At 40.3% G+C, this 17,446-nt stretch overlaps 1 protein-coding gene across 6 annotated transcripts in view; it reads right to left on the reverse strand.

Moving 5' to 3' along the window:
- The window catches only part of MITF (melanocyte inducing transcription factor), a 104,048-nt gene that overhangs the window by 4,670 nt on the left and 81,932 nt on the right, over positions 1 to 17,446 (reverse strand). For 3 of the 6 annotated variants that reach the window (XM_039388352.1, XM_039388353.1, XM_039388354.1), the window contains 7 exons: positions 15,110 to 15,337; positions 13,893 to 13,976; positions 12,437 to 12,532; positions 6,860 to 6,977; positions 3,638 to 3,712; positions 2,566 to 2,641; positions 1,424 to 1,571 (listed from right to left, as the gene is read on the reverse strand). In XM_039388352.1, coding sequence (XP_039244286.1) covers positions 1,424 to 1,571; positions 2,566 to 2,641; positions 3,638 to 3,712; positions 6,860 to 6,977; positions 12,437 to 12,532; positions 13,893 to 13,976; positions 15,110 to 15,337 — 825 coding nt within the window. The remainder of the gene's footprint in view (positions 1 to 1,423; positions 1,572 to 2,565; positions 2,642 to 3,637; positions 3,713 to 6,859; positions 6,978 to 12,436; positions 12,533 to 13,892; positions 13,977 to 15,109; positions 15,338 to 17,446) is intronic. The other 3 variants (XM_027722946.2, XM_027722949.2, XM_039388355.1) reach the window with 3 other exon arrangements.

Consider the following 17,446-nt stretch of genomic DNA (forward strand, 5'->3'; position numbering starts at 1 on the left):
CATCAGTAAAAGAGATGTTTTGCTTCTACTTATATTAGACAATCACAATCACTGTTGTGATTGTGCTGTTTCTGGATATTCCTGTCACTGAAGTTGATTAATAGCCCTTTCCCCCATTTTCGAGCCAAGACAACAAGCTTGCAATGGCACCCTGCAAGATGAAGAGAGAAGGTGGAATAAGAAAGCACTTCTTTCATCAGCTAATGTGCCAAAATCAGGAGTTCCTTATTCTGTGCTTAATCAGAATTGACACAAAAAGGGAAAATACACATTTGCTGCCAGATGTATTGCCTGTTATTCAAGGGTCTGGGTCTTATATTATTTTGATTGAAGGAGCCAGAGAAAACGGATAATGCAAAGGAAGATGAAAGATGTTTAAAAAGTGATCTCAGCTTTGAAACACCACTACTTGATGTTGCTCTGCAGAAAGGTTGTGAGTTTTTATCATCTCACTCTAACAAGCAGATTGCTCAACCAAGTACAAAAACTGCACTGAAGCTCAACCCAGCCTGTTCTATTTTAAAGCTGTTTACTTCCACACTTGACTCCCAGGTATTTGTAGCTTCATTATCTCCTTGGTGGATTAGCTGGGCTGTGGTTCAGGGGTCTCCTGGCACACTGCAGCTCCACGCAGAGCTCAGCTGTTCGCACTGCAGGTGAGCAGCAACAAGAGGATATCTGGGATATCACTGTCTCCATGTCATGTGTTCTTACATGCAATTCTAGATACATTAATTACCCTTTTTCACAGAGAGGGGAATATCCAGCTGTCTTTGCCCACCTGAAGAACAGAGGTGACAACAAAAGTTGTGTAGGTTGCAAGGTTAAGACTGCCTATCCAGCTTGAGGTGAAGGCAAAGGAATTAATTAGAGAAATGGAGTTCTCATCCTTAGATCTCTGTGCAGCACAGAACACTGGAATCAGGGTGAATCCAACAAGGCAACAACCCACAGAGAAAACATATTTATGCCACCTACTGCTTTTCAGTGCTGAGGAGAACTGTTGTACTGTCCTACAGACATCAAGGTATGAGGAAAACTCCCAAACAGCCAAACTGAATTTCATGAATATCAACAAACAGGTGATTTATGAAGTCCCAATTCCTTAGGCCCGGCACCCAGAAAAATGTATTACCATATAAATCTTTTTAATGGTATGCTTTGCAAATAACGTGGGCCATAGTAGAACAAAACCAGACTATCCATAAGTGCTTCTACTAGAGCGTTAGGACTCCATTTTTTTTTCCTTTAAACTACTGTATCCTTGGCTTTTTCTGGAAAAACCTCATCTCAGCACTGGTCACCGTTAATTTAAATGCTGGTTCCTTCCAACCCACACCCCTACAAACAAGCTTCAGTCACCACTATTTGCAGTCACACGCTGCAAACATGAAGAGCACTTGCAGCATATTTATTGGCAAACCTGTATTCTGAGCAGCAGGTGTCTGTTGGCATGTTCCAGCTTCTTCTGCCTGTTCTCCAGCTCCTTTGTGCGCTGCTGTTCCCTCTGCAGCTTACGGATGTAATCCACCGAGGCTTTTAGGATCGTTCCCTTATTCCAGCGCATATCCCTTTGGAATCAACACAAAAGGAAAAGATAAGGCCCTCGGGGAGGCTTTATTTCATAGCTGTTCCCTTTACATCCATACCTGTGATTACACCTCATGCAGATGTTAACACCCAGATAATATTTAATTCCAAGTTTATGGATACAGAAGGCACTGGAAATGCACTAGAGGGGGCCGGAGTGCTGCTCTTGGGAAGCACACTCGCTTCAGAGGGAGAGGGTGCTGCATCACCTTCTTCTCACATCATCTTACTTTCTTTAAATAAACAAATAGTCTGCACGCTATCAGCAAAGATCCACCTGTCCCGTAGGTTGATACTGAGCAATACTGTTTTTTTGGCCTTTGAGGAAGCTGCAGAGCCTCTCTGCAGAGTAGCTGTGAGTTGCTCCATGAGCAACTGCTTTAAAACACTGGAAACTCTCCCCAGAAGCATCACGGGGCATTGATTTAGATTTAAGCGAGACTTTCAAACTCCAGAGCAAGGAGGGTTCCTTGCTACTGAATTGGCATTGGGAAAGTGTAAAGACAAGCTAATAGCAGTAAAATTATTATAAAATTATCAGATGAACTGCCCTCCATTTTCACTGAAAGAGGGACTGTTTCTGTCTTGTCAAGCTATGACATCTAATTAATTAAAAGAATCATCTGGCAAGACAAGCAACCAGCTAAGCAGTGAGACCAGACTATGGTTTCCCACCCTCACAGTTCAGCCTATGGTAAGGCTGTCAGTCACTCCCAGCACCACCCTCAGCTTTGTGACAAAAATTATCAAATTAATATAAACATAGGCAGGTTCCTAAAGGGGAAAAATAAACCCCAAATCAAATCTTCAAAAAATATAACAGAACCTGCAAGGATTTCTACAGTCATGGAGTGCCAAGAGCAACAAGAAAACAGGATTTTTTTTAATTTATTTTTTTTTTTAATTCTTGTTCTCCACTAGGATTATTTCCCTTTAACCCCTCCCTCCCACAATCCCCAGGCACGTTACACTTACGGGTCATTTGACTTGGGTATCAAGGTGCCCAGTTCTTTTATACGATCATTAATATTAAATCTTCTTCTTCGTTCAACTTTAGGAAAAACAGCACAAGTGTTACAAGTAATATTCACACTTAATTACAACGTACAACGTATTTCATCAAAGGTTTCTTTCAGCACCGTTGAAATGTTTGCCTGAAGCTTAAAATCCAGCGATAATTTATTTTCTCTCCTACACACAGACGCATTAAGAGAGAAGTTCTGTCTATACTGTAAATTTTGGGACTGCTGAAGTGGTAGAGTTATACTGAGACTCTAAAAATCGAGATGACTGAGAAGAAAACATTTTCCTAGGAAAAAGCATCAGAGACAAATTCAGAAACAAATATTCGCATGCTCAAGGAAATCCCAAAGCAGGAATAGTGAAAAAGGACACAGTCTCTTCTTCAAAGTACTCTTACAGATGCAACATTTTGAGGATCCTAAAGTCAGATTTAAATATCAATTTTCCAGCATACTTTTTCATGCTATGGAAAGGGCTTCTGAATAGCTCAAGGTATGAAATGGTTCCTTTTTTCTAGTAATATAAAGTATAAAAAGACAACTTAAGGATTCTTTGAGTCATAAGATACTAATTATTTTAAAATGGCTTTTTCCAACCTGGAAATATGAGTTCCCTTCAAGAATGAAATCTATAAAACTGCCACACTGAGGATCAAAACTGTTGTTTAAAGTCACAAACTGACCACGTATCTAATTTAAAAAATAATTAAAATTAAAAAAGCAAATGGTGCAAGGTGGATTTGTTAAAAGCAATTGAGTCACGTGTTGTTCACAGCAATTCCATTGATAACATCCACTCATATACTTGGCTTATTGAAAAAAAACAACAGAGTTAAAACTCAGTAGTACATTTAAGCACACATTTCACAGGAATTTGAGATATTTGATCTGTGGGCATAACATAACAAACTAATACTATATACTACCTGCAGTGACTCATTCAGATTTAAATCATCAGTATTTGAACATTTAGTGTCCAAAATAACTCCTAGAATTGTTGCAAAATGTGAAGAACCAAAACTTACTCAAGTTGTGGTTGTCTTTCTTTTGCCTCTCCTTAGCCAACGCTCTTGCTTCCGACTCTGTAGGAAAAATACATGCTGTGCATGTGAATGAAGTAATTAGAATTAAAAATAATTCAAACACAACGCTTCAGTCTGTGAAACATCTGCACAGGAAGCCTGATCGATATTTGTCACACCCATTACTATGCCCATTCCAAGGAGTGAGAAGGGCCTGGGAATGCCAAAACACAACCACTGGTATTGAGCCTCACCTCTGCACCTGCAGAGCGTCTCTTCCCACACCTCCCAGGCTGACTTCCACGATGAGAATGTTTCCCACGGAGGCCCTGACTCAGCAAGGTATTTGAGGACAACAAGCTGCTGAGATCCAACATACCTTCTCCTACGTTTACATACGAGTCCCACGGGAGCTGAACCAGAGGGACAGCATGCTTATGGCATTGCTACCTGCACAGGATGTGAAGCAGGCAGGAGTCAGAGCCTCTGCTCACTGGAATTAAGGATATGGCCTTCTGTGGCACGTGCACACATATCACTGCAGCACTAAAGGGATAACTTAAGTGACCTACTATGATTGTATTTTCCAGCTACACTAATTGTTCCTATTATATAGGAGAAAAAAAAAAAAGATGAAAAATTCAATACTCTCATTAGCAACAAAGCTGGAAAACAAAGGGTTATGCTTCAGGAAAAGCAAAAAGAAAACTAATGACAGCCGTGCTGCACAGAATTTGTCTCCTCAACTCAGAACTGCTCCTAACATTACTCCACACATTTATTACCTATTATTTATTATTATATTACTATTGCTATTATATTCTCTAAGTGTTATATAATTATTAACTTCAGCTTGCAACAGTTTGGGCAAGAACATAACTAAATCTGTTATTTACAATTCTCATTTGATCTTACGTTTCTCGAGCAATTTTAAGTATTTTCATGTTTGCTCTACCACTTTATTTTTTTTTTAAAGGTGAAGTCATTAATCCTTGCCCTTTTGCCTTTAAATCCCCAAACCAGCAAGGCACTATGCAGTTTCACAGTAAGTCAGCGAGGAGGAATGAGTCTATCATGTATTATCATACATTCCATTATGGAAACAACCCCTCACTACCTCCAATAAGTTTCTTTCTTGTATTATTTTATTTCTAAGGAATACGGATTATGTCCCATCCAATTCAAATTAACAGGTGCTAAGGGTTTCCCTTGGAGTGCTTCACTACTTAGAATACAGAGGTACCCCAATATCACATGCAGTACAACAGGACATATCCTTTTCTGTGCCAGGCTCCCCAAGGATCCCCCCAAAAGCTTGAAAGATCATTGAATGTCTTAATGAAATTTGGGCTTAATCTGACACTGCTTTATTAAACAGATATGAGGTTTGTGAAGCCAAAACTGATAGAAACCACACTCCTGGGAGAGCTGGATTCCCAATAAATGCTTCAGTAACTACAGCTGAGAACCCACAACCATCAACATCAGATGCTGAAATAACAGATTGGATTTTTTGGGGGGGTTCTTTACCATTTTGGTATTTATTTGGTATATATTTGGCATATAGTAGGATTAAGAAAAGTTTCTGCCAAATGCTAGATTTAAATATTGCAACTCTCTCTAGCCTAGTTCCAGCAAAAAAATCAGGAAAAGGAGAACCAACAGACTCCTGCCTGCAATAACATGCTGATTTTAAAATCACTGGTTGTCAGAAAGCACCATCAATGTAGTTTTGTGCACAAAGGCTTGGGTAGATCAGTGTCTAAGTGACTGCTGTTAAATTTGAATTTAATATCTAAACCTGCCCTGAATCAGCTAGCATGTATTTTGATCAGAAAAAGCACTCACCTAAATTGTATGTATTGGTGAGTGTAGCATATAGACATGTAACTTATTTCAGTTCTGTTTTGATGTATCAAGGACTTCCATAAGACTACTCACTATTTCTCCTCTCTTTCTGCTTTGTTGGCCTGAAGTCTTACACAACCATCTGCAGTGAATCCAGCAGCTTGCACATCCAAGTTGGGCCTTCAGCTTCTAGCAATGAAACTACCTGTAATTTGGACTTTGTGTGTCTTCTTTTGGTGCTGAGCTCAAAATCTGTGCAGTCATATAAATGCAAATACCCGCTGGCTCAGAGATGTGGCATTTCCTCCTGAGAAGCTGACTCCTGGCCTATTAAAACTGCTCTACTTAAGCTAATTCCTGCCCAGAACCTGCTTTGCAACTGAGTCAGCCTGTGAGTTTTCACAACTGAAACCCAGAAAGATGACAGACAAGAAAAGAAACCAGGCCTCCAACTTACTGCATACAGTCAGTGACTCCCTGTTGGGCTTAAAAACAGCCAATTCTGGGTATTAAGATGATTTTGCCATCAGTTCTAGAATGGATCTCCACTAGTTCAACCTGCAGACAAACTTACCTTGTATATGTACCCTATGTGAGGTTATATCCTTTCAAGTGAAGCAAAATAAAACATGCTTGAGAATATTAAACTTCTTATTACTTGCTTCGAACTATCTCACTTCTGTACACATGTGTTTGAGAAAAAGAGGCTTTTAATGTCCTCCTCTCCTCCCCCTGCCTCCCACAGATTGTTAAGAGCACTGCTGGAGGAACTGGCATAACAAGAAATTAAAGGAATACTTAATTTTCATCTTAATTTAGAGATGCATATTCATAGAATCATAGAATGGCTTGGGAAGGAAGGGACCTTAAATATCATCAAGTTCCAGCCCCCCTCAGTGCCTAATTTTACATTTTATAGGATCTACGTCTACAGATTTCATATTAAAACAAGTTATTTGATCATTGCTGCTCTTTCCTACTACAGTAAGTCCTCTAGTGTGTATTATTCCTCAACATGAATCCCACAGAGACTCCAGATGTGAAGTTGTTAAAGTTTAGTGCTGACAGACCAAACAATAAGACCAAACTAGAAAACAGCTCTGGAAGAGATGCATGGAAACTTCCTGGGTCACATTTTCAACAAGCAGGTGCGACTGTAACAACTGGGGACTTCATCTTAACTTGTGACAGTGCACACACACGTGCCCACACATGAACACAACTGCATGGCAGGCTAATATATCTGCTAAAACAATGGTCTGCAAAGCAAAAAGTACCTATTCAACCATATATTCTTTCTCAGAAATTATGTCCAATACCACTTGAATTCAAAACAATTATACTACTACTCCAAGGTGGTATTTTAGATGTATTTACCTGTGAGCTCCCTTTTTATATTAGGAAGATTAGCTGGACATGAGTTGCTGATGTTTAGTCCTGGAGGAGGCATGCTTTGGTTGCCATAAAGGTCAATCAAATTGCCAGACACAGGCAACTGCAAAAGATAAACAAGGAAAAAGATCACTTGGTTTGCATTTATGAATGCCTTTGTACAGAAGAACAGAGTCAGGATCTGCTGAGAAATCTGTGCTCTTTTCCATGTGCAGAGTGTGCAAGAAGGTCAGCAAAATTCATATAGATATGCATAGGCATGAGGAACAAAACATCTCCTCAAAAATACGCAGACAGAAGACATGTAGAAGAGGTAAAATCCTGATGATATTGTGTAATTGTTGCTCCTTATTTTTCACTTAAAGCTATTACATCTGTACCCTCAACACTTCTGTCACATCTGAAAGAGCCTAAGAACTCTCTGGGAGAAAGTTCCCCTTTTTCCAGGGATATGTGAGTGAAGTACTTTGCAAGTTGTCACATGCTTGAGGAAGAACACTGTATTAATTAATCACATTTTTCATGTGATTTGAAAGCTACCTACACAGAAAACATTTCAGTTTACTTTGTTTTTTGCCTTACATAACAAGAACATGCACCAGTAGGAGGAAGATTATTTTTACATTAAGTTTCCCCAATTACTTGTTCACTCTGCAATGCTTATTTAGGTATGTTTAAGCAAGCAGACTTATACAGTATTCCAACAAGACCTACCAAAGCTATCCTTTAAATTGAAATGCATTTAAAGAAGCTTACATTTATCCTGATTGGATTATTTTACCCATCTCTTATTTGTTTTTTGAAAAGACAGGTATAAAACACTTTGGTATCTTATCTGAGTGGCAATACTTCTTTTATCATCACTGCTGCAAAGAAAACCAATCCCCCCAAGACATTGATCCTGCAGAGATTAGAGTAAGTATTAACTTTATATCCATGTAAATAATGCTGTTGAATACAATGCAGTGAGTCACAGCCTGCACTGTTAAACTCCTACTGATGGTCCTTGACAGAGGGAGACTTAAGAAAATTTCTTTGCCATGTGGAAGTGGATAAACAGAAGTTGATAGATAAAGTACCACCAACTAGAGGCCATGCCGATACATGTTTTGAACAGTGACCAACAACAAAACCAAAGTCCCCAAAGTCCCCTGACTCAACCTCTAAGTGGCAGAGGAAAAAATGTAATTGAATTCTCACCAAGATTCCTCGCCCTGCCCTTAGTTCTCAAATGCATTAAAAAAAAACAACCATAAAACCAAAACATCTAATAATGCTGCTCAGGTCAGAGCTGTCCCAGTTGTGACCTACTCTACCCACACTAGTGTCAGGGTGACCACTCACTACTCTCTACAAGGCTGACCCTTTTCTCTTTGGGCCCCCCAAATGCATCCATGACACCGGCACAGCGATAGCGTCACACACCCTTCTGACTTGGATGCGCTCGTTCTATTCATGCTCTGAAGCATGGGGAGAGCACAAAGACCTTGTTTGTGGTCCAAGGACTTGAAGTTCATAACCAGACATGTGAAATCTAATTAGGAAGTTCAGGGAATTTAGGGGGGGGGAAGAAAAAAAATAGATTTTTTTTTGTTAGAAAACCAGAAACGAGCATTTCAAAGCCTGGGTAAAGCAACCAGGTTGTAATGAAACATGGAGAACAGTTAAAGTCACCAAGTTGCTTTCCTTACTGTGTGACAGAAGCTGCTTGTTACAACAGTTCATGATTGATGTTTTTTTCCCATAGGTGTCAATGTGCCAGATTTCCATGTAAATAAACAGGAAAAGGGGACAGTAAAGGCAAGCAGCAACTGCTGAATGTGCACACTTGGATGGCTGCTACAGGCTGTACACAGGAATGCTTATCAAGGAAATCAGGGGGAGATGCCAACAGTGTCCATCTAAATCAGTGATCCATAAGCAAAGAGACTGATCAGCTTCTTTCTTTGACTTTTCCCACCATTTGAACTCCAAAGCTTCAGTTGTAACATCTTCCCACAGGTACACTCCACACAGAGTATGAGCCTCTGAGAGGCCTCTTTTCCAGGATCCCACAAGTCTCATCTTAGGGACTCATTTATATTATTACTTTCATATGAAAACAAAGTGCATGCAATACTCTGGGTCACCTCATATAACATACCTGCAGTTAAACATCAAAAGTCTAAATCGAGGTACATCCTCTGTTCACAATTATATAACAGTTCCCAGAGGAATAAAATCAGTTGACTAAGGTAAAACCAATAATCATTAGTGCAGAGTTTAGGGAACTGGAAAGGGGAGAGGAACCCCATGCTGAGGGCACTGATTTGAGATGGACAAGTCAGTAGTGCTGTAAGCACACAAAAGCAGCCAGTAGGCTGAAACGAGGCAAAAAAAAAACCAAGAGGAGGTAAATGCCCTTGTAGTGACACTTGGCATTGATTTCAAATTCTTCCCTGCGAAAGAAACTGAAAAAATTACACATTGTTTGCAAACATTTCAGCTCTAAGACAGTAAAGCCCTTCATCACTATCCCCAAGTAAAAGGAGATGGGAAAATCTCAAAACTTTCACGGTCATTTCATAATGAAGATGGAGTCCCAAACTTTGAGAAAGACATGAGGCTCCTTCCCTGTCTTCTCCAAATCCTATCATGTTTCCAACCTAAATAAGATTTTCCTTAAGGCTTTCTTAGCTATTTCTGGCTAAATAGAAATTTAAATGCAGCATCAGTCAGATCATCCACCCTTACTCTTCCAAAAGGTAAATGAAGGAAGAATGGCTTATGCAAGGATTAGCATATTATCTTCATTGAAATAGTATGGTCTCAAATGCCTTAGTTTTTGAGATTTCATATTTCAAGTCCTTGGCTTTACAATTTGCACAAACACACCAAGTAAAACAAATTTCAACCTTCCTATCGCTTTGCATCTGGTTTTGTTTTTTTTTAATAACAGCTTTTATATAACAGAAACTTCAAATATGGTAATTATGACTGCAGATTCATCAGAGTGTACATTCATGGGAGTCTCAGGCTTTCATTTCTCCTCCACTACTCCAACAAAACAAGCACCCACATTCTGTCTAAAATCCCTGAGACATCAGCTGTGTGATCAACAAGGCTGTTGCTGAGGTATCAGTACACACTGGAATGGATCCTGTTCCCCAGCTCTTGCAGCCTACAATGTATTGTGTTGTTCCCTTACCTACAAGCACACGCTCAGCAGCAGTCCCTGAAATAAGACTCCTCTCTACTTCTGGAGTTTAATTCCATGGGAAAGCCACATCTAAAAGTGGAGCTGTCCATACACAGCTTTCCATGTCAGGCTCTGGTTAGAATTGATTAGTTGGATGAATTAGTTGTCATCTCCACTTGGCACGCAAGTACTTTACACAGGACTCAGCAATCCAATTACTAAGTCACATCTATGCAGAATACCCTCTCTGCAAACTACAGACTATTTTGTGGCACTTTCCACCACAGAAGTAAAGCCAATTAACTGGTGGCCCAATCCCCAAGTTTACAAACACTTCCACAAGCAGTTGACTGCAATGAGCCATTTTCAGTTCAAGGCACTTGGAAACCTCCCTTAGCTTGCTCTGCACAAAAATCTCTGATTTTGCTTATCAATTAAGTACTGTTACCAACTGTAACAAACTGGTCCTTTTGTTCTTTGTTGGTTATGGAACAACAGCTGCCTTTGTCAGAGTCTCAGCACAGCTATTTATAGGTTGCGTCTCTTTAGAGACCATTTCCTCTCTTGATTTCTCCCACCTCTACTTAGCTCAGTCTATAGACATTAATTCCTTATTAGTAAAATAATGTGTGTTTTTAGGAGCTAAATCCTGTCCCAAAAGAAAAGTGTTACATCAGGTTCGTTTTTTTTCCCAAGCCAACTGTTGAGAAACATGGGTCAATGTCCATCTCTTTAGGTTAAATCAGAGACTGAAATATGCTTTTTCCCTGCAGCAATTTAAATGTATTAGTAAAGAAATATTAATTCTACTGTTTCATCTCCTTATTTTCCAGACTTCATCACACAGAGTGGGCTTATTTTGAAATTCCACAGCAAACGTGGATTGGGCAGCCTTTACAAGGCTTCTTGTCACGCAGCGAGCAGGAGGGATGCAGACTACCCTGAACATTGACTACAAGGACTCCTTGCACCAGAAGAGTGCAGAGTACTATTCTGTCCCTGCCTGGAAGCAAAGAACCACTACTGGGGTCCCTGTGAAATGAGAGAGGAAGAAAACCACAAAAATAACCAGGTCCCTTCTAATTTAACAGGTTGCACTCCAAAGGAACTTCAGAGAAAGGACTCCAGAAGAACCTCATCCCTCAATTTAAAAAGATATATATATAAAAATAGATCAAGTGTCTTGAAAGCTATCTTTTTCGCAGTTCACTGAGGTTTTTCTCTCAAATTTCAGGACAGTTGCACTTTGCATCTTAGACTAAAGGAAAATTTATTCTTTCTGGCAGGACTCTGCAGCTATTTCTCCATGTGCTCAAAGGGCACTATTTAGAGAGGGAAGCTGGTGGGCCGCTTCCTGCGTCATGCACCACGTCTCTGAGAGGGCTGTGGGAATCTGTGGGAGCACAGGACTAGGTTAACATGACATCAGATGACTACTGTCAGCAAATGTAAACCTGTGCTACAAAATCAATGCTATGTGGTAAGCTGTAAATTTTGGCACCAGATAAAAAAGAAACAGACGCCAGCACTGGTAGACATCTACTCAGCCAGATCTAACAGCACTTAAGCCTAAGGCAAAAAATTCACTGGAGCTACCCTCCACAGAAGATCAAAATCAGATTATGCCAGAAGTATGATTAGATTAATTCTCAAAGCAACGTGAACCAAACTGAAACAGCCACTTGGAGGTAACCTGTGCCTTGCCTTGCTCAGAGCCTTCCACAACCCCTGTGTTCTTGATGTTTGTGACAGGCTTCCCACGTGCTCAGACTTGTTCAGTTTTTAATTTCCTTTATTCCTTCCCCTTTTGTTTAAGACTGTGTTTTAAAATTCCCCCCTCCCAAATTCTGTAACATCTTTGCTGTCGTCTAGCTGAAGACTTCTCTCCAACTGATATCAGGCTGAGCTAAAGCTGTGATGTCAGAGATAACTGTCAAACTAGAGTATCTCTGGACAGCGATGCCAACACGTAATGTACAATTTCTTACTTGAATATGACAAGATACAGGAACCTGGGATGCCAGAGGTTCCTTCCTTTCTGAAGTATAAAGTCCATGGCAATCTTTAATATCGATGGGAATGAGCTATTCATGGTAGCACAGTTTACTCCTCTGTTGTAATCCTCTCACAACTGACATAACTGGGAAATAAGAAAAGTAAAATTGTCCTTTGTATTCTCTTGACCTGACTCCAGCTTGTGTCTTTAAATTCGTGTTTTTCATTGCAACTGTATACCTTGAGCTCTTCAAAGAAAAAACCAATTACACTCTATGGAACAATACAATAACTACTTAATTGCAAGGAAAAGAAGCCATGCTGCAGTTCTGCTTTCTCTCAAGGAAGGATGATTAGGAAGGGAAATCAGAAGGAAAGGACCGTTGTACCGTATTTGCCATTTGCAGGGCTGGGTCCACCAAGCCGAGGATTTCTTCATTGTAACTTGACTCCAGACTAATTATGTCATCGATCACATCATCCATCTGCAGCAGAAAAGGTGGACAAAGAAAAGCAGACCAGTCATCAAAATCACCAGGATACAGAGGCCTGACAAAGCCCTTCAGCCACACACGGGCTCTGCAGCACGAGCCCAAGGTACTGGTGCAATTTTGCAATCCCTCAGCCACGACTCCTGCTACCCAGCCAGGACACACAGGTCGTGGCAAAGCTGAGGCTTCATGGTCTAACCCACTCCTCCCACCAGCAGTTACCCTGCACTACCTGCCCACGGACACACTGTTCCTTCCCAGGAACAGCAGAGGAGGAAGCTGCCCATAGAAGGAGCAATGCTGACGACATGACTCCCTCTCCCCCCGCAGCACTGCCCGCCTACCCTCCACCTCTTCCCTCTGTGGGACCAACACCTGCCCACAGACAGGAATACTGAGCCCCTGACACCTTCAGGGAAGGAGAGGGAGCAAAGGCCTGCTGCTTGTGGGGTGACAGGCTGCCCACCATTGACAGCAGAATCCACTGGATTCATATCCCTCATACACCCTCCCAGGAAGCACCACCCAAGGGCAGCTCAGAGATGATTTTAGGTGGTACAAGACATGTCTTTTTTTTGGGCTGGGCTGGAAGGTTCCTCCGTAAGCTCCTAGATGGTCAGGAGAAACACCTCTCCAAAGCACCCACCCAGCTGTTTCCAACAGTCCTGCAGGACTATCTCCTTTTTGTTCATTATAAAAAAAGAGTTTAAATAACAGAGATCTAGAAAATCAATGCATAACACTGAGGATAGAAGTAGTAGTATATGGGATAGTAGTATATGGGATTTTTGCATCGGCTTCGGAAAGTGTGATCAGAACAAATTACACTGACTGGAAGTGAGGGCAAGAAAGGAACTAACAGTTACGGCCCATAACTAAAGTCTTGTTACTGTTTCTGGGAAGGAATAAAAAAAATTTAGTTTAAAAAAAATTAAAAAATATGAAAGGGTGATTACTGAGGATGAATTACCACAGCCTCCTCACATAATTTTTTAAAATGCAAGTTTGATCTGCATAGAAATGTGGAGTCAGAAGTTATCAGGGCAAGAACACATCCATGCAGTCTCGGAAAATCCAGCTAGAAAAAATTTCCTGAACTGAGACCTTAAACCATGTTTGAGGTGTTTTTCTGCTATAGCATTACAGTGCTAGAACAGCACGAGCCCTTTTTGGATGTCTCCATGCATTTTTGACATCAGTGCTAACAACCAGTGTTGCTCTTTTGTACCTTAAATACATTTAATATTCAACTTCTTAAAGACACTATAGGGCAAGTTTATTTGTCAACACAACATCAAAGAAACATGCTCATTATAAAGGGGACCTGTGCTCCACCTCCTGTGTCATCCAGTACCTGCATGCATGATGCTCGTGAGTGTGTATTCAGAGCCGGGCACTCACTCTCAACCCTGCTTTGCTCTTCAAATTTATAAAATCCCTGCAGAAATAAAAAGGAAAAAAAAAAAAAAAGAAAAAAAAAGGAAAAAAAAAAAAAAAAGAGGAAGAAAAAGCAAAGCATGGATCTGAGTTCATGGTACAGTCTCAGTCCCAAAAAGAGCACGATTGAAATAGTGTCATGCACACATGTTCCTGATGACACAGCAAAGTGAAGCTGTAAATACCTTGAAGAAAAAAATATTTGGGTGCCACTGGGACAATAGGATGGAAATATCTGATTTTCATTTCTTTTGAAACTATGGAGCACAAGTATTACTCTTGCATGTGCAAAATATGTTCTGTAACAACTGTTTCTCAAAGATGTGTAGTATTCTCCTCACAGACTGAATCTGTAGTAAAAATCTGGCACAAAGGCTTGAGGATGAGAGGACATAAGCAGCTCTACATTGTCTCCAATTGTTCATTTTACAAAATATTGACATGACTCTTATACTTGTTAATATCTTCCCAGTCATCTTCCTTTGGTGCCTGAGCACACATGTAACATCTAATTAAGTTTATGCCAGTAAAGATTAAGACAAGGTTGCAAAGGACTTCTAGGCATAGGCTAGTGAAGTCTTATATTTGCAGCACTGAAACAGCAACCAGTAACATTTTAGGGTATATTTGTTGGGATAATCTGGCCTTCCAATTACACAGGAGACTTGCACAAATTTTACTGTAAAAATACCTAAAATATCTCAAAAAAGCTTTGTGGTTTTTTTCAGTTATTTTTGCTATGCTCTTTGCTCTTTCTACAAGAATGAGCCATAAATAACATTATTACAGAAAGCTACAGCTTACAAAGCTGCTTTGTGTTCTCCAAAGGTCAATTATTCACTGTTGCATCAAGCAACAGGGTGGGGGAAAAGAAAAGTAGTTTTAATAAGTATCAACTAGCTAATACAGTTCAAAAAGGAGGAAGTTTGAGGGATACAGTTGTTTTGCCAAAACGTTCTATGCACCTATCTACTAGTCAGGCAGACACAGAGGCAGCAGTTACATTTTCACAATGACGTTCGGAAAAGATAAACGCAACATCTTAACAATGAGCAAAAATGGTTTAAAACAACTTAATTAAAGCAGATTGCAATTCTGTTTTACTGAAGAATGTGAATAGGGAGAGCATATTACCTCTTTCTCACAGTTGGAGTTGAGGGTGAGCATTGCCATCGGGCTGTTGGGAGCGCTGCTTCCAGTTCCAGGCGGCATGACATGATCCCCGGGCTGGTTTGGACATGGCAAGCTCAGGGCTTGGTTGGCATGTTTATTTGCTAGAGTGGTAGAGAGGTACTGCTTTACCTGCTGCCGCTGGGCCTGCTGAATGTGGTACTTGGTTGGATTCTCAAGGTGAGTCTGCACCTGTGCGACACAATTAATAAAAGAGGGTGTTATTGTTTAACAACGTCATCACAGGTGCTATGGATTTGAGCTGTGCATTTCTGACATAAGTACCAGCTAAGCATTTGACAAAGTACAAACCTGCACAGCTCCAAGGAAGGCCACAGCATGTCACAAACTCGCATCTGGTGGCAAAAAATCAGTTTACGACCCGGTGTTTCAACAACTGAATTATTATCAGTAAACCAAGAAGCTCCAGTTATTCTTCTACAACATGAGATTTCTCACTTAAGCCCAACACTCAGGTTTCCAGTTGATACAGACAGTCCAGAACAGACAGTTCTGCATTCAGACTTTCAGCTGCGCGACACTCAGTTTTCACTAAAATATGGAGAAATGAGTTGTACTGCAGGACTCATTTTACTTGTTAATAGCTACAAATGAAAACCAAGTCCTATGGATTGCTGTCCTCGATCCAAGAGAGGTCAAAAGGTTTGCTGTTGGTTTTTTTTTTAGGTTTTGGTTGTTAGTTTTTTTTTTTAATTAATACATTGATTAAACTAGAAAAACAGGAAGACACCATTTTTCTGCCTACAGATTATTTATATCTCAGAAGTATGGCCTAAATCATATACAAATAAGGCAGCCTGTTTATAAACACATCATGCAAATAAGATGCAAGAAAAGAAGTGTTTCAGTTCAGATCAATCACTGTCCTCAGTAACAGCTATTTTTATATTTAAGATAAGCTTTTCAGTAGTTAGAATTTTTTTATATTCAAAATATGAAAAACCTCACACCAAACTACTGGTGCGCACTCTAAATAAGCAAGAGAAGAAAGGCAATTTTTTTTTTTCCCATGAAAAATTTCCACCATATCCTGGAAACTCTTTGTCGCCTTTCTCTGGTCATTCGCATTTTCACCAGAAGATAGAAAACTAACCGAAATATAGTAATACTCTGAGAAGTTATTTTGTTTTAAAATAGTTTCATTAAAGTGACTTCTGCTGTTACAAGTGACCACGTACACTGCTGTGAAAGAAATTAAATAAAGCATCCAAGACCAGAGGAAAAGGGTTTCCTGCATCCTGTACACACCTTCTTAGCAACAGGTTTTAAAATAAGTCTGCAACAACAACTCACCTGATAATGATTATATTCAAGCATTTCCAGCATGCTACTTAGAGGTTGCAAGAGACGCGACTACAGTATCCTTTGCTCTATTGCCACTCCAGTTTGAGGGATCCACATATGGAAGCACCATAAACAAGCTACCCCAGAACAGCAGAAGAAACTTGATGGCCACTGCTCAGACTTATAGTAACCTACTCTAATTAGCCATGCAAGTGGAGAAACAAACAGTTCACACAAGGGCTCTTCATGGAAGTTATGCAAGTTTAAGTTAAGCCCTAACGATTGGTATTTTTTTTTCCCCTGGCTTTGATGTCATGCTTTTTCATAAACATAAAAGGACCTTTTAAGTGATGGGCTATCAAAGTCAGATTGACAGTCTGCTCAAGGCTAATTCGCTATTCAGCTTTCGTTCCAGTCGTACTAACAGACAATGGCAGTTTTCTTTAGCAGTAAGGTTAAAAGTTTTTAAGAACAGAGTAAGAAATAACTGAACAAATGCCCTACGAGCCTAATGCACATCCCCTGGAGTGCATTAGTGCATTAGTGGAGTGCACTGGATAAACCCACGGGCTACACAGTCCTATCCTCAGCTTCCAGGCTCAGCCGCTGATCCACCCAGGACCTGCAGCAGAACATGAAGCACTTGAAAAAGCTCTACCCCATCCTCAGCCTCCCTGGTGCTTTAAAGCCATTAATTCTGTCTCAGTCTAGAGCTGCGAGAAGTTTTCAAGTTCGTGGGCTAAAGCATGTTCCAAATGCACTTATCTGCAGGTGGGCACAGTCCCTACACATTCGAGGACTTACCTTTTTCTTCTATCCAACTCCTTGACAGAAGTCTGTACTCAAGCACAGACATAAAAACCACTCAACTGGCAATATTTCCCAAAGTCTCCGCACATTAGGATGGCATTTCTAGAGAGTTTAATCTGCTTTGTTGCACTACCTCACAAGACAACACAATACCAAAGCCTGCTGTGATAAGTACAGTACTTTGAC

The sequence above is a fragment of the Pipra filicauda genome, unplaced genomic scaffold, assembly GCF_003945595.2.
Source record: "Pipra filicauda isolate LSUMZ 115617 unplaced genomic scaffold, ASM394559v2 scaffold63_size3267554_pilon, whole genome shotgun sequence".
Classification (NCBI taxonomy): domain Eukaryota; kingdom Metazoa; phylum Chordata; class Aves; order Passeriformes; family Pipridae; genus Pipra; species Pipra filicauda.